Source organism: Arachis hypogaea, chromosome 13, assembly GCF_003086295.3.
Source record: "Arachis hypogaea cultivar Tifrunner chromosome 13, arahy.Tifrunner.gnm2.J5K5, whole genome shotgun sequence".
In the NCBI taxonomy this organism is placed as follows: domain Eukaryota; kingdom Viridiplantae; phylum Streptophyta; class Magnoliopsida; order Fabales; family Fabaceae; genus Arachis; species Arachis hypogaea.
In genome coordinates, this window is record NC_092048.1 from 144,138,418 (window position 1) to 144,161,851 (window position 23,434).

The 23,434-nt window shown below is 34.2% G+C and overlaps 3 protein-coding genes across 5 annotated transcripts; 2 read left to right on the plus strand and 1 right to left on the minus strand.

The window, feature by feature from the left end:
• The first annotated feature begins 9,982 nt into the window (after positions 1–9,982).
• On the plus strand, positions 9,983–13,478 carry LOC112792566 (uncharacterized). 2 transcript variants are annotated; one of them, XM_025835851.3, is made up of 3 exons: positions 9,983–10,293; positions 10,672–11,375; positions 12,058–13,478. In XM_025835851.3, exons 2-3 carry the CDS (start codon positions 10,686–10,688, stop codon positions 13,291–13,293), a joined length of 1,926 nt encoding a protein of 641 aa, XP_025691636.1. In that variant the 5' UTR covers positions 9,983–10,293; positions 10,672–10,685; the 3' UTR covers positions 13,294–13,478. The 2 variants fall into 2 exon arrangements, with proteins under 2 accessions (XP_025691636.1, XP_025691635.1); XM_025835850.3 differs by having other exon boundaries at positions 10,031–10,499.
• Positions 13,479–15,329: 1,851 nt separating this feature from the next.
• LOC112792568 (lysine histidine transporter 2-like) lies at positions 15,330–18,807 on the plus strand. The gene is made up of 7 exons (XM_025835852.3): positions 15,330–15,397; positions 16,725–17,108; positions 17,227–17,620; positions 17,700–17,805; positions 17,898–17,989; positions 18,117–18,185; positions 18,281–18,807. Exons 1-7 carry the CDS (start codon positions 15,345–15,347, stop codon positions 18,377–18,379), a joined length of 1,197 nt encoding a protein of 398 aa, XP_025691637.1. The 5' UTR covers positions 15,330–15,344; the 3' UTR covers positions 18,380–18,807.
• A 57-nt stretch (positions 18,808–18,864) lies between these two features.
• On the minus strand, positions 18,865–21,636 carry LOC112792569 (3-oxoacyl-[acyl-carrier-protein] reductase 4). 2 transcript variants are annotated; one of them, XM_025835855.3, is made up of 11 exons: positions 21,340–21,636; positions 21,114–21,259; positions 20,888–20,941; positions 20,516–20,596; positions 20,400–20,445; positions 20,193–20,287; positions 20,079–20,111; positions 19,617–19,751; positions 19,430–19,523; positions 19,247–19,329; positions 18,865–19,090 (listed from the first exon to the last, which is right to left on the minus strand). In XM_025835855.3, the coding sequence occupies exons 1-11, from the start codon at positions 21,506–21,508 to the stop codon at positions 19,058–19,060; spliced, it is 969 nt and encodes a 322-aa protein (XP_025691640.1). In that variant the 5' UTR covers positions 21,509–21,636; the 3' UTR covers positions 18,865–19,057. The 2 variants fall into 2 exon arrangements, with proteins under 2 accessions (XP_025691640.1, XP_025691638.1); XM_025835853.3 differs by having other exon boundaries at positions 21,114–21,262.
• Positions 21,637–23,434: the final 1,798 nt, after the last annotated feature.

Below are 23,434 nucleotides of genomic sequence, written 5' to 3' on the forward strand. Positions count from 1 at the left end.
ATAAATATTCGCAGGGGTTATATTCAATCAAATTACAAAGATATTTGTTCCGGAGCTTACCTAGAACCAGACGGTGGTTGGGCTTGTCTGAGGCCCAAGCGCTGGAGGAGTGTGGTCTCCGACTTGGTTTACGCCTGGGAGCCGCCTCCGAGTTGTGTGTTCCAAGAGATGGGGGGTGGTACCTGCAAAGACACTCCGATGCCTAAGTCAGCATGGGGTTAAGCAGGTTTAGAATGTATTGGAACTTGGTTATACCTGAGGAGTGTCAGGGTATTTATAGTGGTGATCCAATAACCACCGTTGGAGTAGTGCCACCTTTTTAGGTGGATAACCGTCCCTTTATCTAGGGATTGTTGGGATATGGCTTCTAGAAGTGGTTAGAGAGATTTTAGGGGCAGTTACTTATTTGAATAAGTGTTATCTGCCAGCTATTTCTTGAGCCCGACTTATTTGGAAAGAAGTCTGTGTTGAGTCCGACCTCTTTTGAAGAGGTCGGTGAATAACGAAGGCCAATCTTTGGATTGGGCCTTTTGGTGTATTTGGACCTGGGCCATACCGTTGGGTCAGGGTAGGAACAGTGCCCCTACTCGAGTCCAATCTCTTTTGCTTATGAGTTAGATTCGAGTATTGAACTTGGTCTGTAGCTGACGTGACTTTTAAAACTGGCGTAATTTTAAATTTCTTAACCGCCAAGTCTAATCAAACGTCGCGTCTGTTGGGGTTTTCGCATTTACACGTGGGAGCAGTTACATTGGTAACAGCGCGTTTCTTTAATGATCGCGTCAATTTACCCTTATGCCCCTGGCGTGCTATAAATACTTTTCCCTCTTTAAACGACTTGTTTTTGGCCAAGTCTTTTTTTCTAAGACTGATTGGTACAACTCGTTCTTTCTGAGTTATTTAAGGCTTGTAGGCTTTGTATGACTGGTTTTAGCACATCGTGCTTAACCAGAAAACATTTCTTATCCTAATTTTGTACAAATCGTTCAGTTCGAGCTGTTTTGAGGATGCATGACTTGTTTTAATACAAATCACCTTTTTGAAACTTATTCTGATTTCTTACGACTTGTTTTGATACAAATCGTTTATTTCAAAACTCGTAATTATTTTTTTAGTATAACCTCATCTAGCTCGTTAAATGCGAGTATTTTTAAGGTCTTACGATTTGTTCCATTTCAAATCGTTTAATTAAAACGTGGCTATTTCTTGATCTAATTTCATACAACTCATTTAGATTCGAGCTGTTTTTTAGGACTTCACAACTTGTTTCAAGTACAAATTGTTTATTTTGAGTCCTTTTAAACTATCAGATCATCTTTATAACCATCGGACTTCGTTGCTTTATCCATTATGCCCCTGCTCGAGGTCGAGCTTTATGAAGTCGGACTCGAGCTATCAAGCAAAAAGGATTTTCGAATGAAGCCTTTTTTTGTTGAACTCATTCATTCTGAGTTTTCTAGATGACTTGTTTTTTATTCAAGTCACTTTTTTGAAGCACAACTCGTTATATATCAAGTTGTTTTGCGCAATTTAAATTACTTAGATCATATGGTTATTTTTTACTCGATTTTGTTCAACTCATGGGCTTGAGTTGTTTTAAATCATCAAGCCGTATTATAACCATTGGACACCAATTTATACCTCGTCGCTTTATCCGAGCAACCATTGAAAAGGCCAGCTCATGATTTTTGCGCTTTGTCGAGCATAAATTGGCGCCTTAGGTGAAGGGATTATATGCTTATTCCCTCCCCTTTCTAGTTTTTACAAGGTTGTCGTCCTTGTGTATGATACAACTTGTTTTATCCAAGTTGTTTTGGAGGATAGTTTTTACGTTTCGATTTTGTTCAAAAACGTTTACAATCCTTCCTTTTTAACTCGTTTCTATACGAGTCGTTTGGTTGAAGTGATTCATTTTCATACAAACCACTTTTAAAGCTTTGCTTTTAGATAGACACGACTTGTGCTTAACACAATTTCGTTGAAAATATGGTTGACTGGCATAACTCGTTTAATCCAAGTTATCCTTATGTTGTTGTGAATGCTAGAACGAGTTTTCTTGGAACAACTTGTTTTTGTGAAAGTGTTCCATTTTATACGACTAGGTCGTTTATTTTTAGAACTTGTAGAGATGAGATTGTGGGCTTGAGATTTTGTACGATCCATTTGTTATTCGTGTGGATCGAGTTGTTAGATCGTATTTATGCCTCAAGGGGCATATTTAGTCAAGTTACTTTTGCGACTTGTTCTAAACACAACTTTTTCAACCCGTTTGCCCTGAGCTGTTTCGAGGTGTTTTCTTTCCAATTCGCATATGTAACTTCTTTCCATCAATTGGTTTCTCGTCGCTTCATCCAGGCGATTTCTATATGATCGGCCCGTGATTTTCGTGGTTTATCGAGCTTCAATTGGTGTGTGTTAATTGTAGAAAATCAATTTTCATAAGGAATTGTTTTATCTCCTTATGTTGGAGGTGTGTTGTGACCTGGGTAGTTTTTCACCCTCGAGACACTTTGTAGTAGCCCTTTTCTAAGATTTCAGTAATCTTAGAAAAAACCTTTTTGATCTTTGTTTTGAAAAACCTTTTTCTTGGCTGACTGTCCCTTTCTTTAAGTTAAGTTTTCCTTAACAACTCGGGACAGCCTTTTGCCTTAGTGCTTTCAATAGGTTTCCTGATCTCTTTTTGGTATTCCTTATACTCAATTTTTGATTTATTGAGCTCTTATGATTTAGGTTATTTTTGCGATGCGTTTCCTTTTTTCTCGGTTTTTCCGACTTGTAAGTCAGATAATTTCCGAGTTTATTACGATCGACTTTTATAACCTCTTTACACCGACTTGTACCTCGTCGTTTTATCCTGACGACCATTTAGGTCGGTTCATCGGATTTTCACGCTTTGTCGAGCTTAAGTCGGTGCGTTTCGTAGAAAGAAAAAAAAACGAGAAGGAATTTATAAGAGATAAAAGATCTTTATTTATTTGCGAAGGTACTTTTATTGCTACTAAGGGTTTTTCACTATCTATGATCCCTTAGTCTCTACTACGATACCTCGTTAAAAACCCTTCTTCAGAAAAAATCCTTTAATTTTTGGGAAAAATTCATGAAGTTGGAAAAAGAGTACATCAGGGAGTAGAGTTCGTTTTTAGTACCTTTTCATGTTACAAGCATGCCACGACCTTGGTAGCTCGGTGTTGTTTAAGTCAGTCACCTTGTAATAACCTTTTCCTAAGACCTCAGTAATCTTGTAGGGTCCTATCCTTTTTGTTGTCAGCTTTCATTCGCCCGAACTCAGTAGCCTGATATTTTTTCTTATCAAGATGAGGTCTTTTGCGGCGAATCTCGTAGCTATCCTTTGTCTCAAGAGCTCTTTCCTTATCTGAGTTTGCTCTCAAGTTTCTGGAAGGGGGTCACGTTCTTCTTTCGTGCTCTAGCATCATTGTAGAATGTTGTCTTTAGTTTTTAATAATTTTGGACTTAGCTTTCATGATAAGCCAGTACCCCTACTCGAGGTCGAGCTTCATAAAGTCGGACTCGAGTATTCAGTCATGCCATTCTTGAATCTTACTATTTGTTGCTATGTGACTTTTACAAGTTATTTTGGACTCTCTTTTTGGGAGGTCGGATAACTTGTTTTATACTTGTTGTGTCAACTTAGTAAGGTTGGATACTTATCTCTTGGCTTGAGGAGGCATTCTTATAAATCGCCGTCCTTTCTCAATTTGTTTTAAACAAATTGTTGTGACGTCGGGTTTACATCCTCTTCGTGTTGATGTTTGATTATGATCACGTTGTCCTTAAGTTATTTGTGCAATTCGTTTTAGGCTTTGCCCCGTGCCAGTTTGATTTAGTACAAGTGGCTTAATGAGGTCGGACCACGATTTGCATTTATAACTTCTTGCGCCACTTTGGATCTCATCACTTCAAGTCAGAAAAAGTGTGCATTAAGGAGTAAGGTGCGCTTTCTAGCTGTAGTATCCCTTTTGTTGTAAACATGGCACAATCTAGGTAGATTGTTTTCGAGTAAGTTGAGTATGTTGTAGTAGTTCTTTTTCAAGTCTTAAGTGACTTTGTTGGATCTTTTCATTTTGGTGTTGGCTTTTCTTCGTCCGCTTTTGGCCCGATGTCATTTTGGATCAAGACGAGGTTGTCAGTTGAGAAATTTCTTCGTATGACCTTCTCATGGCCATTTATGCTTGGAATCTGGTTCTCGAAGTTGTACCTCAAGAAAGAAGTCGGACTTTTCTTTGTAAGCTCTTAAAGGAAGTCGGATTTTTATTTGTAGACTTGAATCCTCAGAGGAGGTCAAATTATCTTCATAAGCTTGGATCTTTAGAAGAGATCGGATTTTTCTTTCTAAGCTTGGAAAGAGGTCGGAATTTCTTTCTGATATTCTTCGAGGTTTTTGACCTCATTGTAGAGTTGATCGTGAAAGAGGTCGGATTTTTTACAGACTCCAAAACGAGGTCGGATTTTTTCCTTGTCGGATCTAAAGAGGTCGGATTCTTCTGAGCAATGAGGTTTTAGACCTCATTGTAGAGTCTAACCTTTAAAAGAGGTCGGACTTTCTTCGTGGGATCTAAAAGAGGTCGGATTTTTTTTTGTGAGCTCCAGCTCATCCGACCTTGTTGTAAAGTCTGACCTTTAAAAGAGGTCGGACTTTTCTTCTTGAGCTCTCTAAAAGAGGTCGGATTTTCTTTGGTGAGCTCCCAACTCATCCGACCTTGTTGTAAAGTCTGGCCTTTAAAAAGAGGTCGGACTTTTCTTCATGAGCTCTCTAAAAGAGGTCGGATTTTCTTTGGTGAGCTCCCAACTCATCCGACTTTATTGTGAAGTCTGACCTTTAAAAGAGGTCGGACTTTTATTCGTGAGCTCTCTAAAAGAGGTCGGATTTTCTTTGTGAGCTCCCGACTCATCTGACCTTTGAAGAAAAGTCTGACCATCATTCCCTCCAATGAAGACTGGGCCTTTGTCACTCCGACTTTCTTTTTTCTTTGGATCGGATTCCAGTTTTCTTCCTGGAAGACATCCATCTTTATTGGTGTGCAAACAACATTAAATTCTACCGCAGGAATATTTCTTTCCATATTCATTGGCAGTGATGTAATTTGTGAGCAACCAACGAAAGATGTACCATGTGAATTTTTCGTGTTATTCACTGCTCTGTTGTAATTGATATGTGAATCCAATGAAGAGAAAACTGGATTCATCACTTCATTGTCGGATTGGGTTGCATTCAAATGGATTGATGCTGCACTTTTTGGCATAAGTTGAAAAGAGAGGTTTCATTGTTTTTATCAACAACGTTTTCCCTTCTTTCTTCAATTACTGACTAATATGGGATATTTTATTTATTTATAAAACCTGTGAATTTGGAACATGCAACTGCTCCATTCCATGAGTGGGTATCATGGACTTTTCCGAGATTGTAAGTCGGCACAGATGTCATTGTCCATCCTATTTCACGAAGAGGTTGGGATTAGTCACGTTCCCTTTTCTCCCCTTCTTTTTTTATACGTAACTTCTTTTGCCAATTAAATTTTCTGAATTGAAAATTCTTAAATTCAATTGGCTTTTGAGTTTGTCTTTTTTTTTTCACGTAACTTCTTTCGCCAATTGAATTTTCTGAATTGAAAATTCTTTTATTCAATTGGCTTGAGTTCGTCCCTTTTTTTTTTCACGTAACTTCTTTTGCCAATTGAATTTTTTGAATTGAAAATTCTTTTATTCAATTGGCTTTTGAGTTCATCTTTTTTTTCAAGTAACTTCTTTTGCCAATTGAATTTTCTGAATTGAAAATTCTTCTATTCAATTGGCTTTTGAGTTCATTTTTTTTTTCAAGTAACTTCTTTTGCCAATTGAATTTTCTGAATTGAAAATTCTTTTATTCAATTGGCTTTCGAGTTCATCTTGGTTTGCTTTCTACAATGGCCTTGGGACGGTGCTTTCTTCTCTTTTAATCCAATTTAACTGTAGAAGTAGAATCATCATCCCTATTTGATATCCTCTGCCCATTGGGAGAAGTTTTTACGGGATTTCTGGTATCCATAGAAACTGTATTCCAACTTCTTTTTAACATGCTTGCATCTTATTCATGTCGAGTGGTTGTCTGACTATGTTATTGATCATCCGCCATTATCAAGAGTTGAGCTCCAGGTCCCCGGCAACGGCGCCAATGTTCCGGAGCTTATCTAGAACCAGATGGTGGTTGGGCTTGTCTGAGGCCCAAGCGCTGGAGGAGTGTGGTCTCCGACTTGGTTTACGCCTGGGAGCCGCCTCCGAGTTGTGTGTTCCAAGAGATGGGGGGTGGTACCTGCAAAGACACTCCGATGCCTAAGTCAGCATGGGGTTAAGCAGGTTTAGAATGTATTGGAACTTGGTTATACCTGAGGAGTGTCAGGGTATTTATAGTGGTGATCCAATAACCACCGTTGGAGTAGTGCCACCTTTTTAGGTGGATAACCGTCCCTTTATCTAGGGATTGTTGGGATATGGCTTCTAGAAGTGGTTAGAGAGATTTTAGGGGCAGTTACTTATTTGAATAAGTGTTATCTGCCAGCTATTTCTTGAGCCCGACTTCTTTGGAAAGAAGTCTGTGTTGAGTCCGACCTCTTTTGAAGAGGTCGGTGAATAACGAAGGCCAATCTTTGGATTGGGCCTTTTGGTGTATTTGGACCTGGGCCATACCGTTGGGTCAGGGTAGGAACAATATTCATATGGCCTAAAGCAATCTAGACGAATGTAGTATAATCATCTTACTAAGTATCTGGCTAAAAAGAAATTCAAAAATAATGATATTTGCCCATGTATTTTTGTAAAGAAATCTGTATCTGAATTTATTATAACTAGAATGAGACCTGCGCGATGCGCGGGATGGTAAATTAATGATAGTATATAATAAATATTAAAAATTATTATGTTTTGTACAAATAAATTAAATATGTGTAAATTGAAGTTAAATTTAGAAGGTGTTTTATTTTAAATAATTTGTAGTACAAAAGATTTGGATGTTGGAGTTGTACAAAGTGACATTTTTATTTAGTGGTTTGATTTTTGCATTTGTTTTAATTGATGGACTTAGTCATCTTATGTGACGCTCGTCCTCCTTTTTTGTTGTTGTTAGAGTTGGTGCTTTCTTCTTTTTGTCGTAGGTTTTTATGAAGACATGTTCTTTATGAATTGTTGAGTTTGATGCACTTTCTATTGTGTTATTTGGTTCCATCTTTGTATGTATATTCTTCTTCCGAATATGTGTTGAATTTGTATGGTTTTCTTTCTCCTTAATCTCTTGATTGGGTGGTGCTTCAATGTCATTATTTTTATGAAATGTCATTAGATTTGAAGCAATTGTGTCCAATAAGTTTTTTTTACGTCGCCATCAAATAGTATAAAAGTTGTTGTAACACTTTGATCTAAAACCTTTAATTGAATTCTGAACCTAAAATAAGTATTGTGTTAGTAATTAATAATTTATAATTTGATAGATGAGATTATGAAAAGTATATAGAGATACCTTATTGTTGGATATTGTGGTGTTTGATTACATATGCCACAATGTAGTTGTTTCTTTTTTTTATATGCTTTCTTCTGACACTTTTTACATTTTAACACATTTCCATCCTAATTTGTCATCAATTTCGTTTATAGTTGCTAAAATTGTAAAGATCTTTTCCTATTCCAATATTCAATTTATGTTATCATTAGGTATATGGTATTTGAGTAAGTATGAATATATGATGCATGCTGTGATTTTTTTTGTCATACCTGATCATCAGATTCTCATTGCATGGCCATTAGATCTTGGATAGTTATTCGATTTCTAATCGTTCTGCTCTGAAAGAATGATGCTCTATTGAGTAAGTTTGAGATGTGCAGTTCAGAAATAAATTTTTTTGGTGCTAAATTTGATGTTATGTGAAGGAAGAGTGATAAGAGACTTATATATGTAGTTTAAATAGTATGAAATTTAAATACTTATAACGTAAAATTTATTATGATTAATAATATTATTATGATATTTGTAATAAATTAATTATTGCGGTTATAAATTTATTGTATTGTTTATAACGGTAAGATATAATAAATATAGGAATATGAATTCAATGTATTTGTAGGTTACAAATTTATTAGATTCTATTTTTTAGTTTTTTATTTGTATATTTTATTTTTTATTTTTTTGCTGATTTGAAAATAATAGTTGATTTGGCAAGAATTGAGTGGTTGATTCTAAAGTTGTGCCAAGTAAGCAATATTGCTGACATGGCATTAGTAGGAGGAAAGAAATATCTCAAAAATAATGTAGTGCATGCTTATGTATCTACTTTTATATATTAAGAATAGATTGCTGTATACATTGATGATTTAAATCCCTGAAGAGATTCCAATAATTATAAAAACTCTAAAAGACGAGTTTTAGATAAAAAATCTTGAAAAGACTAAATTTTGTCTGGACCTCAGAAAACATCTTAAAGATATTTTATATGGATAAACCACATTCATTAAGTACCTCAATGATCGTAAGATCTTTTGATGTGGAAAATGATAAATTCTGTCCCAAAGAAGAAAATAAAAGTATCCTTAATCTTGAAGTACTATATCTCAGTGTCATCGGAGCATTAATGTATCTTGCTAATATACAACGTGACATATCTTTTGCTGTGAATTTACTAGTAAGGTATAGTTCCTCTCCAACAAAAAGACATTGGAATAGAATCAACCAAAATTTTCAATATCTTCATGGAACAATTGATATGAGACTATTTTATCCATATGAATCCAAGTCACAATTAGTTGGATATGAAGATGTATGATACTTGTCTGATCCACACAAAAGAAGATCTCAAATAGGATACATATTCACATATGGTGATACAACTATATCACGGAAGTCTACGAAAGAGAGTTCAATTCAATATATTTTATCATCATGTGGACTGACTGATAGAAAAATATTTCAACTGTTCTGTTTGAAGATAATACAACATGCATTACTCAACTTAAGGGTGGACACATTAAAAGTGATAAAACAAAGCATATTTTTTGTAAATTCTTCTTCACTCGTAACCTTCAAAATCAAGGAACAATTGATATCCAATAAATTCGTTCAAGCGATAATCTGACAGATTTATTTACAAAGTCACTTTCAAAATATTCTTTTGAAAAATTGGTATATTAAATTGAGATGCACCAATTTTAAGATATTAAATAATATTGACAAGAGGAGAGAGACGGTAATTTTTTTTCTTGGTCAGGTTTTTGTCCTTCTTAAATTTTTTTTATAAAATTTTTAACGAGATCATCCTCTTAACAAATGATATTGAACTCTTTCTTTTTTTTAATAATTTTTTTAATAATTTTTTAATAAAATTTTAATGAGATATAATTCTAAATTAACATTAAAAAAAAGTGTTGTGATATGAATGGATATTCATTTAATGACATGTGACTTTTTTTATTATTATTATATAGACAGGTTCAATTTTTCAATAAATAAAAAACTCAAATTCATTAATTCAATGAAGTTTAAAACTGTGAATTTAATACATATATAAATATAAAAAAAAATCTAAAACAAAATACATAATAATCATATATAAAACAGTAAACGGATCCTTTTCATTTTTTTAATACTCGAGAGAATAAAATGTGATCTTTCATATTTAATTTTATAAGTAGAATCAAAATTAAATAAAAAATAATAATAAAAAATAAGATTAAATATTAAATACTATCTATTTTTTTTTTTTTCATTAGAGAGATCCACTCTCTGTAAAACACTCCTCTCCGTCTATTATACACGAAAAAAAAAAAATCGGATAGATTTGCACCTTAAACTAGGAATAAAAAATTTTGTGCACTCTATGTGTTTGATCTTTTTTCCCGTATGTAACCGGCTACATGTGTGCTCCATGGTCTGCTGTTAAATGACAGAATCAAGTTTCCTCAAGTGAAAGTGAATGAAGACAAGCACCATAATGGTGGGGTCTATGATTCTTATAATAATTTATTAAAACATTATTTTGGCCTTGGTATTCACGGACCAGAGAATCATAATCTTCCTATGCCTTCCTTTTAACTTTTTCCTCCACCACCATGGATGAACAGTTGCATTGAACCTCACCCACAATTCCTTTCCTTTTGTCATCTAATGCACTATGCCAACACTTTATACTTGGTATCTTTCTGTATTTTTTTGCATTCTTTTTCCTTGCTAGCCACCAACTTCTTCATGCTATCCAGTTACGGCATCCTATAGTCCATAGTTTGGCTACCAATCTTGCACTATTCACTGTTCACAAGGTTAATCTCATACCTTTGTTCCTTTTTTTTACCCCCCCTACTTTTACTTTTCGACCTACTAGCTTTTCAGCAACTTTCAATCCAAGAGAATAAGCATATATTACTAGCTTTTCAACAACTTCCAACCCAAGAGAATAACTGAATAAGCATATATTTGCTTCTCTTAGTGCTGTGTGGTTTCACTTTATTCATTTATGTTCTGTTAGGTAAGTGCCATATACTAAACATAAACAAGATAGAAAATTTGTGTTTGTGTCTCTACCCCCCATTATGCCCAGTTTTCGAGTGAATATAGAAGATTATGGTGAGTTTTGTCTGAAGATATAGAATCTTGCTTGTTCTATTCTCCAAATAAGTTTGTGTCTTTCAATGTTTTAGTTACTGGGGGTGTCATGGCTTCTCCATCATGCTTCCCTCTTCGTTGGGAGAGCACAGGAAACCAGTGGTGGTATGCAGCCCCCATTGATTGGGCTGCAGCAAATGGCCTCTATGATCTTGTTGCTGAGCTTCTCCACCTTGACACCAACCTCCTCATCAAGCTCACTTCCCTCCGTAGAATTCGCCGCCTTGAAGCCGTTTGGGATGATGAGGCTAAATTTGAAGATGTTGCAAGTTGCCGCTCCAAGGTTGCAAGGAACCTCATGCTTGAATGTGAGAACGGAAGAAGGGAACACAAGTACAACTCCCTCATCCGTGCTGGCTATGGTGGATGGCTTCTCTACACTGCAGCCTCAGCAGGGGATGTGGAATTTGTGAAGGAATTGTTGAGGAGAGACCCTTTGCTTGTTTTTGGTGAGGGAGAGTATGGTGTCACTGACATACTCTATGCTGCTGCAAGGAGCAAGAATTGTGTGGTGTTCAGGCTCTTGCTTGATTCTGCACTCTCTGGGAGTGAAGAACATCATGGTGATGGTGGTGTTTTCAAGAGAGAGATGGTGAATAGAGCAATTCATGCTGCTGCAAGAGGAGGGAATTGGGAAATGCTGAAGGAGCTTGTGGAAAATGTTTCTGAGATTTTGTGCTACAGAGATTCTCAAGGGTGTACTGTCTTGCATTCAGCAGCTGGCAGAGGCCAAGTTGAGGTGAGGCCAAACAAAATTCATGAGTTCTTCTACTTGTTTAATGTTGATCTTGGAAGAGAAATCATATGGGACATTACATATCAGATTCTTAGTGATTGTTCAAAATCTTATAATAATTTTATGGATTACTTGAATACAGTTTTCTTCATTTGACCAGCTCAGTCTGAATAAACTTTAACTGTAAAAGGGAAAAAAAAAGAAGTGAAAAGAGATGTATAATAATTCTCAAGAAGTATGCATTAAAACCTGCTCAGTATGCTTTAAGTAGCAGCATGGTCCCCATAAATTGTGGTCTATGACTCTGGACCTTTTATGTAGAAAGTAGAAACTGTCCCACCCAGTCAAAGGTCTTAAAAATACAACTTTCGCAGTAAATCTAAGCACATCAAAGTGGTTAAAACTTGCTAGGAGTTTTGGGTTACATTTTGATGCTAATGTTACCATCCCTTTGGGATTATCACAAAATTTCTTACTTAGGGGAGAATGAAAAAGCATAAATCTTTTCTTGTTAGCAACATTGAACAGTGATCAGGTTCAAAGTTGACAGCGAATTGTAAGATTTTTAGTGCGATGTTCTAGTGTTCTTCTAATCCTGTAGAAATTCTTGTAATATCTTTTTGCACTTGATTTGGGGTTAGAAACCAATCATCCATATAACCTTGTACTTATTTTCATGATACAGGTAGTGAGAAACTTAATTGAGTCATCTGATATTATCAACTCAACTGATGTACAAGGCAATACAGCATTACATGTGGCTTCTTACAGGGGTTACTTACCTGTGGTAGAGATTCTGGTTCAAGCATCACCCTCATTAGCATCCCTAACCAATCATTATGGAGATACTTTTCTTCACATGGCAGTGGCTGGTTTCAGAAGCCCTGGATTCCGAAGACTAGACAAGCACACTGAGCTCATGAACCAATTGATTAGTGGAAAGATTGTGGACATGCAGGACATCATAAATATCAAGAACAATGATGGAAGAACAGCTCTTCACGTAGCTGTGATTCATAACATCCAATGTGAAATAGTGGAATTACTGATGTCCATTCCATCAATTGATTTGAACGTTCGCGATGCGGATGGCATGACCCCCTTGGATCATTTGAAGCAGAGGTCGAAATCAGCATCATCTGAAATCTTGATCAAGCAGTTGATTTCAGCCGGTGGCATCTCTAATTGTCAGGATTATATAGCAAGAAATACTCTTGTTACTCATCTGAAGAATCATGGCATTGTAACAAGTCCTGGCATTTCATTCAGGGTACCGGATGGTGAGATATTCTTGTACACAGGCATTGAGAAATCCTATGATGACAATTTTGATCAGGCAAGTGTGGAGTCAAATTCATGGTCAAGCAGTGAACCGCATGATTACAAGCTAGCTGATTCTCCACATTGCAGCAAGTCTAGTCCTATCAACGATGCGAAAAGGCGCTTAAAGTTCCTTTTCGGGAGGCCTAGAGGAAGAGAGACTAAAAAGGCAGTATCAGAAATTCAAGATGACGATTCTGTGGCTTCTTCTTGCATCTCAAGTAAAGAGTTGGAAGACATTCCAATTCCATTAAGGCAAAGATACTCAAAACTGTGTTCCCTTCCAAACAACAAGAGAACATTACCTATAATGACCAATCTCCCAAGTCCATCCAGTAGAAGTTATTTTGCTGCAGGCCTAATGCAAGGGGTAATTCAGGTAAAGCCATATGTGCCTATTGCTAATGCTGCTCATTCAACTCATAGTCTTCAAGAACATAAGGGTGTTGATATAGATTGTTGTACACCACAGTTGAACTTCAGGCAAGGTTCCTTCAATAAGAAAATGATGAATAAGTATTTTTCTTTTGGAGCACAAGAGCAGGCTTTTGAGGGTGCAAATAGCTGCACTAGGACAAATCTCAGTTCTTTAGTTACATAAATGATATTCAGCATGAATCATTTTGTCAAAAAGAATATATTCTAGCTCAAGTTGTAATCATTTATGTTTGTTGGAGCTTATGTATTGATGATATAACGTGCTCAATGTTCAACTGTATTTGAGAAGCCAACTCCAAATATGAGTAGGAATACTAATAAATGCTTCTCAAGATTTACTTGTTGAAACTTGAAAGTTAGCTTTTGTATTTATATTCCTTATAAAATTTAAACTACAAATGAAAAATATAAAAACTAGTAAGATGAACAATAATAAAAACTTAAAAAAATAATTCATTATTTTATATAGGAGAAAAGAGATAATAAAAGGGAGGAGAATTGCATTAAAATAATGAAGTACATTTCAATATATATACATGACGGATCCAGAAAGTTTAATATGAAGGGGACGAATTTTAGATAAATCTTTTTTATTTTATAAAAATAATTAACATATAATTATTAGAGTTAGTTTTTTAAAAGATTTATCAATAAATATATATATATATAATTATAAATTTTTTGTCACAATTTTATTTTTAATATGATGGTTACATAAAAAAAATATAACAACATCAATAGTACATTATAAAATTATAAAGTACTAATAATTTATAGCGTGTTTAGTTAAAAATTATCACATATCTTATTAATTAAAATTAATTCTTTCAAAAAATTTTAAAAATTTGAAAATAATGGATAAATTATTAATTATTTGAAAGACACAATACCTTTATAAAACACAAGATATAAGATATTTTTATAAAATTTTTTCTTTCAACAACGTAAATTTAGAATAAAATAAGTATTTTTTATAAGAAAAGAATATCTATTATATAATATGATTACCAAAATATAACTACGTAAGTTATTATTAATATAATAATATAAATTTTAAATATATTAATATAAAATAAATAAATAATTTTTTTAAATAAATATAGAGATTATTATATAAAAATTAATTTAAAAGTTACAAAGACTTGAGGGTATGATATTAAATTAGTTAAATGAAAAATATTAGTGAATTAATTAAATAATTAAGACATAAATCTATCACATAATAAAAAATAATACATATAAAAACATTAAATTATATAATATTTTTTATTTTTTAAATACATATCTCATATATAAATATAGTTTCTAAAACTTTGGGGGCCGAGGCCACTACTCGCCCCCTCTGAGTCCGTCCCTGAATATATATTAGACATTTGTATATTTTAATATAATTATAAATAAAATATATGCATCTATATTTCTGTTGATTTTGGCATACAATTATTTTATTTTTTAATGATTTCTACAGTTAATATTTAATCGAACCTTCTGGTGTTTATATGTCTACGCGAGGCATATACTTCTAGGTTTGGCCATTCATAAATCATAATATATGAATACATAGATTCACATATTAAAAAAGAAAAATTGAAGTCGTAAATAAATTCATATTAAAGCACTATCATTTATAACAAACCAATTATGCAACTAGTAATGCTAGATAGTCAAGAAGATTAAATACAAAATCAACCACCAATAAAACCATACAAGTAAAGTTTAGTTAATCAATAGTAATACTTTTTTTTTTGGTCACTTTTAATTCCCACTAATGAACCACTGTAGCAGTGGCCTTTCAAGAAACTCGGATAAATGTGACCATAACATATCAAGAAGGATCAGAAGTATGACACTTTGATCAAAATGTACGGTAGACCAAGCAATAATAAATAACTGAGAGAGAAAATAGGTGATGGTAGCAAGAAGTAATGCATCTGTTTTTCTATGTTTAGCTTACATTATCCAACTACCAGACATACTTTGCTACGGCAGTTACAGAATAACAGAACTGAAGACCGCGTCTTTTACCCGATTATAAAGATCTGTGTACTTATCCATATTATATATATAGCTTAACTAGTTTAGTTTGAACAAGATTTTGTTTGCAAATTAGAAATGACTAACGATTCAAGAAAGTCTGCCATTGATAATTGGCTTCCTGTCACTGCTTCCAGAAATGGCAAATGGTGGTACTCTGCTTTTCACAACCTCACCGCCATGGTTGGTGCTGGTGTCCTCAGCCTTCCTTATGCCATGTCAAAGATGGGCTGGTAATAATCATGCCCTAACTATTACTCATTAAGTATGCTACCCACTAATTTTTAGTCATTAAGTGTGTATCATATTTAAGTATAAATTCGCATGAATGAAGACCGTTAGATAGTAATTTAATCAAACATATTAAATTATATAAAGACTATTAACTTCATATGAATACAACTACACACAAGTCTCTACCTATTTATAAAGTTACAAATGAAATCTTGACAATGTTACCTTTTATACATGGAAAAAAATGTATATTTGTTCCCAAAATAAATGTCAAGCATCTCTTGTTTATAAAATAATTAGATATTCCTAGACAGTTATGAAAATCGATGTATTAATAATGGTTGTGAAGTTCTTTCAGTAGATCTATTAGGACAAATGAAAACTGCCACATCTCACGAGAATAGATCCATCATAAATGCGTGAAATCATTAGTTGTTCACTTGTTTAGTTTGAACGTGAACTCCCATGTCTGTGTAGGTGTAGCTAAAACAAAATCGAATAAAAATGTATTTATATGAAAATAATAATTAAATGATTTAACATATTTAATTAAATTATTTAATATAATATGTTTTCATCTAGTTACTATCTTCAGATAGTAATCACCAAAATAAAATAATCGCTTTCTACTTTATAATGTTAAATTTATCAAAGTACTTTAAAAACCAAAGTACTCTTCCTATCTTGCAATCTTGAATTTGATATACCTCCTCCTTATGACTCTAACATAAACAAAGAAAAAGAGAAATACTAAAAATTCATCAAATTTTATTATTTTTTGTCATTATTTTTAGTCATTAATTTAGTTTAATAATTCAATAATATATTTTCATTCACACTTTTAAATATTAACGACTAATTGATGACCAAAAATAATAAATTCTAATAGATAGAATTATTTTTATAAAAAATTATCTCAATAATAAAGATTGAAAATAATATAATTGGATAAAATTATTCTTATAAAAACTAAGAAAATTCAGCTGAATCAAACTAATATTACATTATTCTATTTTTTAAAATTATGTTATTATGGATAAAAATTTAAAAAATTACATAATAAATATCGTGAATAAATAAATCTTTTAAAATTATACAAATTAAATACTTATCTAAACTATGCTAAGTGTACACTAAATTTGGCGATCAAAATTAGCTACTAGTATAAAATACATGTTTCAATATAAATATATATTGAAAATAAATTGAAGGATACATATATTTATGCATATATATATTTGTAGTTGATTTTAGTGTACAAATAGCATTTTTATATCTTTTTTCATGGGTATAGTTTACCTTGTTAATCTTGGTGTTTGAATTTAGGGGTCCTGGCGTGGTTGCAATGCTATTGTCATGGATCATCACCTTGTTCACACTATGGCAAATGGTTGAGATGCACGAAATGGTTCCCGGCAAGAGATTCGACCGGTACCACGAGTTAGGGCAGTATGCCTTTGGTGAAAAGCTTGGCCTATACATCGTGGTTCCCCAACAGCTACTTGTTGAGGTTGGCACATGCATTGTTTATATGGTCACTGGAGGCAAATCTCTTAAGAAGTTTTATGGCACCGTTTGTCCCACATGCAAAGACATCAGAACCTCCTATTGGATTATGATCTTTGCATCTGTCAACTTTGTACTCTGTCAATGCCCCAGCTTCAACTCTATTTCTGCTGTCTCTCTAGCTGCAGCCATCATGTCTATTGCGTAATTCAAATTCCTTTATATATATATCATCAATCTTCTTATAGTGTTTTGTTAAGACATTTTTACATCTCCACTATTATTTTTACATGAAAATGATTTCAACATTAATACATTACAGCTACTCAACTATTGCTTGGGTGGCTTCACTTATGAAGGGAGTTCAACCAAATGTGGATTATGGCTACAACTCAAAGAGCACAGCAGATGGTGTGTTCAACTTCATGACTGCCTTGGGAGATGTAGCATTCGCCTATGCAGGCCACAATGTAGTTCTGGAAATCCAAGCAACGATGCCTTCAACCGAAGAAGTGCCTTCCAAGAAACCAATGTGGAACGGAGTTATCCTTGCATACATAGGAGTGGCAATCTGCTACTTCCCTGTTGCCTTCATTGGATACTATGTATTTGGAAACTCGGTTGAAGATAACATCCTCATCACTCTTGAGCACCCTATTTGGCTCATTGCTGCTGCTAACATGTTTGTTATTGTCCATGTTGTTGGTGGCTACCAGGTAGTTTCATTTTTCAGTTCGTTGACTTCTTGTGCTTTTTATTCAATCAGCATTCTCATGTGTTCTATGGAAACAACAGGTATATTCTATGCCAGTGTTTGATATGATGGAAACCTTATTAGTGAAGCAGTTTAAGTTCCCCCCATGCTTCACACTTCGATTAGTTGCCCGCACTCTATTTGTAGGTATGTGAGGTGATTGCTTATGGACCCTCTTTTTCTTAGCTTGAATTTTGAACTGCTATCTAGATTAAGTACATTTTATCCCACTGTTACAGCATTCACAATGGCAATTGCTATATGCGTCCCATTCTTTGGTTCACTTCTTGGATTTCTTGGAGGATTTGCCTTTGCCCCAACATCATACTTCGTAAGTATATAAGCAAAGCATTTGTTTTTCCTTTTCACATATTATATAATCAAATCACCTAAGAAAGAAGACCTAGTAGTCATCATATATTATCAAATACTTAGTGTTGCATTCTTCCTACTTGCAGCTGCCTTGCATAATATGGCTTAGAGTTTACAAACCTAAGAGATTTAGCTTGTCTTGGATAGTAAATTGGGTATGTTAACTGACCCCTGTCAATAATCCTTGAACAGTCTCCTCTTAGTTTTAGTAATTACGCTCAGACTTTGACCTGATTTTATTATATTTCAGACATGCATTGTGATTGGGGTACTTTTGATGACAGTATCCCCAATTGGAGCACTGAGAAACATCATCATTTCAATCCATAACTACAAGTTCTTCTCCTGAGCTATTGTTTCAAGGGTAGCACCCTCAATGATTGCTTTGTTCGAATAATCTATTAGTTGATAGCTAGGCAGCTAGCTGTAGATTCTAGTTCAAATCGAGTAGGAACTATTAGAGCATGCTCGGATCTTTTACAATAGGGTGCAAAATCTTTCATGTTTTTTAGGCCTTTAAAAATCAATTTTGTTTAGGATTCTTTACATATTTTGCCATTCGTCTACACAACACATACAAGAATTCTGTACATAACATGTAGTTTCTTTGAGATTTGCAACCCATCAAGATGAAGAGTTGTCTGTCACAAGTGATTTTTCTATTTTATATGCAGACAACCATATTATTCCCACCAAGAATGCAATAATGGTACGGCATATTATTATTATTATTATTATTATTATTATTATTATTATTATTATTGTAGAAGAAGAGAAGATGAGTATTCATATGCATTAGGATGAAGACTCACCAACATGTAGTAAGATGCCAAATTCATCCGAATTAGAAGCCTTTTAATAGCTAAACAAAAATGATAGGATTAAGTCACCAAGTATAACACTGGAGCAAAAATCAGCATACAATGAACTATCACCATATGAAAGAAGTTGAATTTCTGTGGCTATTGCCTATTGGTATGAACTTTACGCGTAGAACTCAAGTTGCTAAAGGAAGCATATTACTGACTTACATCACCATGCCTCCATCAATAGTGAACACCTGCAATAGAGCAGTTCCGGTTTATAACAGCACATACAAGATGAATGGGAAAAACATTACATGTAAATAACATAAGTCACATAATCTACTATATATAATGGGATAGGTTATCAGACTAGTTCTATATCTAGAAAAACCGCTAAGGAAATAAAGGACCTGGCCAGTGATGTAACTAGCAGAAGGATTGAGGGCCAAGAATTCCACAAGTCCAGCAACTTCTTCTGGTTGGCCATATCTCCCTGAATATAAGGTTGAAACAGAATGTTACAAAGCATTATCAACTGTTTTAAACTGTTGCTACATGTGCTTCGGGGCTAAAAATATTTTGGTCATGCTCACCTAAAGGAATTGTCTCCAGAATCTTTTTCTCAATGTCTTCGCTTAGCTTGGCAGTCATGTCAGATGCAATAAACCCTGGGGCAACTGCATTAACCTGTGAGGAAATGTCGGTGTTTTCAGTAAAATTCCATCAACCTATATAAAACTGCATATTGACATCAGGCAGAAAATTATTATTGTAAATTACAGTGAGGCTTCTGCTAGCATATTCCTTTGCAACTGTTTTTGTCAGGCCAATTACTCCTGCTTTTGCAGCACTATAATTGGCTTGTCCAACATTCCCAACCAAACCAACAACTGATGCAATATTGATTATCCTTCCCTGCAAAATCACCAGAGAACAGAGATATAAAAGTAGAGTGCTTTAGCAAACGCTAGCTGTAATTTTTCAAATAATAAAGACTGCAGTGGTTGACTGATAACTTTTTCCAAATTACAGCCCCCTACCAATAAAAATTAAAAACAGAAGAAAAAGAAAAGAAAAACACTTCTAGTTATTTTACGCAGGAATTTTAGTCAGGACAGATGATTTGATGAGGACAAAGATCAAGTTGAAGCCCATAGGGCTGTATCCAACAACATTTCCTCCCACCATCGACAAACATATGACATGAAAAGATGTAGGGAGGAGATTGAAGTGTGATGTCACCTTCTTCTTCTTCATCATAATTTTAGCTGCTGCCTGCAAAAAATAAACCATGTCAGCTCCTCTAAAAGAGAAGTATACTTAATATAACATGTACTCAAATTCTGAACTTAATACCTGGGTGCAAAGAAAAACACCAGTGAGATTTAGATCAATAACCTCCTGCCATTGTGATTTCTTCATCCGCATCAACAAGCCATCTCGAGTAATTCCTAAAACAATGAGATAGTATTTTGAGTATGCAGTTTCATTTCTACTAGATATGAAATTTGAAATTTGTAATTATGGAAAAGAGTCCTAGAACAAGAGATTTATCTAAGTTACCTGCATTATTTACCAACACGTCAACTGTTCCCCAAGTATCAACAGCCTGCATACATTGAAGTTATGAAACAGCCAAGATAGAATGTAAATCTAATGCTTTATAAATATTTGCTCACAGTTTTAATCATAGACTCCACATCAGCCTCATTGGAAACATCTCCACCAAATGTAAGAGCTTGTCCACCGAATTCCTGGATCTGCAAGTAATGATCAAAGAAATTACTACAGGTCAGTCAGTCAGTATAAACAGGCTGAGGTCGCAGGATACCTCAGTTTCAATATTATTGCTTGTGAATAAATATATCAAAGTAACCGCAGCACAGGATTGTCATCTCTTGTCCCAAGGATCAACTCAGACCATGAACACTATATGTGTTTAACACAAAAAAGATTCATAACATAAACATCAACAACATAAAAACATAGACAGTGCATGGTTTCAAACCGAATTACAAAATTAAACATAAATTTAGATGGAAGCCATGTACCTGCTTGGAAACCTCCTCGGCTTCCTTGGATGACCTTGCATAGTTGACCAGCACCTGTAATAATATAAAAAAAAAATAACAAAATAGCTGAATTGCAGAACTGAGAGAAAGCTATGCCAATATTACATCTATGGAGGCAAGTTTGCTTGTTATATAGATATAAAAAATAAAATGAAATTGTGTACAAGATGAGATTGAGGGAAAAAAACAAATGCGAATGAGTAACCTTGCAACCAGATTTACCCAAGGAGAGAGCAATTGCTCGACCGATGCCTCTGGAAGCTCCGGTGACCACTACAACGGGCGCTTCCGCATTCTGGCTAGCTGGAATTCCTGCTTCCGCCTCAGTTGCAACCTGAGCTCTTACACCTCCTACTGTATGTGCGCGCCATGTTCATACTAATCAATTTAAGAATGAAAGAAAGTGTTAGGAAGATGATATTGATAAGTACCAGCAGTGGGAGAGGAGGATGTGTTGCAGCGTAGAGAGAGGGGGTTGAGTTTGGTTGCGTGGATTGGAACCCATTGGCGTAGGAGGTGGGTGCGGCAGTGGGCAGCAATTCCAGCTCCGGCGCCGGCAGTGTGGAGGAGGAGGGAGTTTGAACGGGCCAGGGTTGCCATCACAAGACACAGATTCGAAGAACCCTCTGGTTCTGATTTTGATTTTGTGTTTGATTTGGGAGCTCCGACCCCGAGCCTCCGTGTGACTGAGTGAGGGAGTGTGTAGCAAATAGTAGCAATTATGATTTATGACAAATAAAAAATAACACCTGGGATGGGTAATTGCGTAATTTTAGATATTATTTGGTCAGTATAAATACTAAATTATTTTTAATAAATAAATTTTATTATTTTATGTATAAAAATTTTATAAAATAAAAATAAAAATATAAATTATATTGATTCAGTATGTAAATTATAATAAATATAAATATAAAAATATTTTTTATGTAAATATTTATAAATATGAGTGTAAATTATTGTTGGTTGAATATTAATTTAAAAGAGATAATGTCCAAAATGATTTTTGAAATTCTCAATTCATTTTAGATTAACTCTCTATTTTTCTTATTAACTATTAAATATTGAGTCTTTAGTTCGATGTCATGTTTCAATTTTTAAGAAAATGCCTGAAAATTTTATTTTTATTAATTAAAATCATATATCAAAGATCTCCAAGTAATAGTAATCACATAATTATTACTAATAATAAATGTCATACAAATAAATTTAATATAAAACTCGAATACATTGCTTATCCCTTTGGCTAAAATAAAATCCTAATCAATAAAGGTGAGGGAACTCTACGAAAACAACTTAACTTTTAAACAATTCTAACTATTCGTCCGCGGTCTCATACTGAGTCTTCGAACATGTGTCACTGAAAGGGTGGAAGATTTTGGGGTGAGAACAAACCACACGTTTTCAGTAGAGAATGAAAATGCCATAAAAGTCATGAATAAAATGCGAATAATTAACATACTCAAGGAAACTATAGTTTTATCAAACTTTTTTAAAATACTCTTGATTTTACTTTACCTAATTAATTACCTCTTTCAAAATCACTAAACCCAAAACAAATTTTAAATCTAAGACTAGTCACATTAACCATTTCTCAGTCACATAATTAATTCTGAATCAAAACGTCAATTTCTAATCACATTAATACATTCACAAACTAATAGTTATCATTTCTTCTCCCTAGACCACTACTAGATTGCAGACATCAATGGTTGCATGTCAGACTCAGAACCACGTACAACACAAAACATAAAGAGGCAATGGAATAGTGATTCTTACTTTAACAGTCCGAGACATCAATAGTCGTCCAAGCTCTGTCAATGACATTGTGTTTGACTCCATTAGCAACCTTGTCAGCAACACTGTCAGCACTCCCCTCAAACTTCGCACGATCACCACTGCTTCGATGGAGAGATGCTTTCTCTGCTAGGGTTTTCTTGTAATTGTGAGAGAGGGTGAAAGGGTTTTTATGGAAACTACTATTATCCGCAAAACTATACATCTTCAGGAGGAGTAAAATGACGTCGTTTTTGCCTGCATGGAATAGGACAAATAGGTCACTGTCCTTTCTAACAAACCACACTATTATCTAATATCCACATCACCATCACCATCTTAAGCCTCTAACTCATCAGCTTAATGTGCTACCTCACCAAATTCCGTTAATCTTTGACGACAAAAGTGCCAAAAGGACCGAGTTGGAGGATGGAGCACAGGAATAAAGGTCGAAGTGGAGCATTTTTTTTATCAGGAATCACATTGTCATTCATAAAAATGACAGGGATCGAATTGGTACTTTATTCGAGTAAACATTAAAATTGGTTTGAAAGAAATTTAGATTAGATACTTTAATTCATAACTTATTTTTTATTTTGCAAATATTAAGATTTATTTCTACTAGATAGATTAACTCTTGATTGTTTTAATCAAATTTTTAATATATATATTAGATAAATAAATCCCTACAAAATTTTATTATATATATGACAAATAAAAAAATATTACTATAAAAAACAGTGTCTTTCA

What these genes read in the sequence shown, in the direction of transcription:
- LOC112792566 (XM_025835851.3), top strand. Translation starts at nt 10,686, where the DNA reads ATGGCTTCTCCATCATGCTTCCCTCTTCGTTGGGAGAGCACAGGAAAC. An exon ending in CTGGCAGAGGCCAAGTTGAG is followed by an intron (nt 11,376 to 12,057) that starts GTGAGGCCAAAC and finishes TTCATGATACAG; the next exon opens with GTAGTGAGAAACTTAATTGA.
- LOC112792568 (XM_025835852.3), top strand. Translation starts at nt 15,345, where the DNA reads ATGGTTGGTGCTGGTGTCCTCAGCCTTCCTTATGCCATGTCAAAGATG. An exon ending in GCCATGTCAAAGATGGGCTG is followed by an intron (nt 15,398 to 16,724) that starts GTAATAATCATG and finishes GTTTGAATTTAG; the next exon opens with GGGTCCTGGCGTGGTTGCAA. An exon ending in GCAGCCATCATGTCTATTGC is followed by an intron (nt 17,109 to 17,226) that starts GTAATTCAAATT and finishes AATACATTACAG; the next exon opens with CTACTCAACTATTGCTTGGG.
- LOC112792569 (XM_025835853.3), bottom strand. Translation starts at nt 21,508, where the DNA reads ATGGCAACCCTGGCCCGTTCAAACTCCCTCCTCCTCCACACTGCCGGC. An exon ending in ATCCTCCTCTCCCACTGCTG is followed by an intron (nt 21,263 to 21,339) that starts GTACTTATCAAT and finishes GCGCACATACAG; the next exon opens with TAGGAGGTGTAAGAGCTCAG. An exon ending in CTAGTTACATCACTGGCCAG is followed by an intron (nt 19,091 to 19,246) that starts GTCCTTTATTTC and finishes GCTCTATTGCAG; the next exon opens with GTGTTCACTATTGATGGAGG.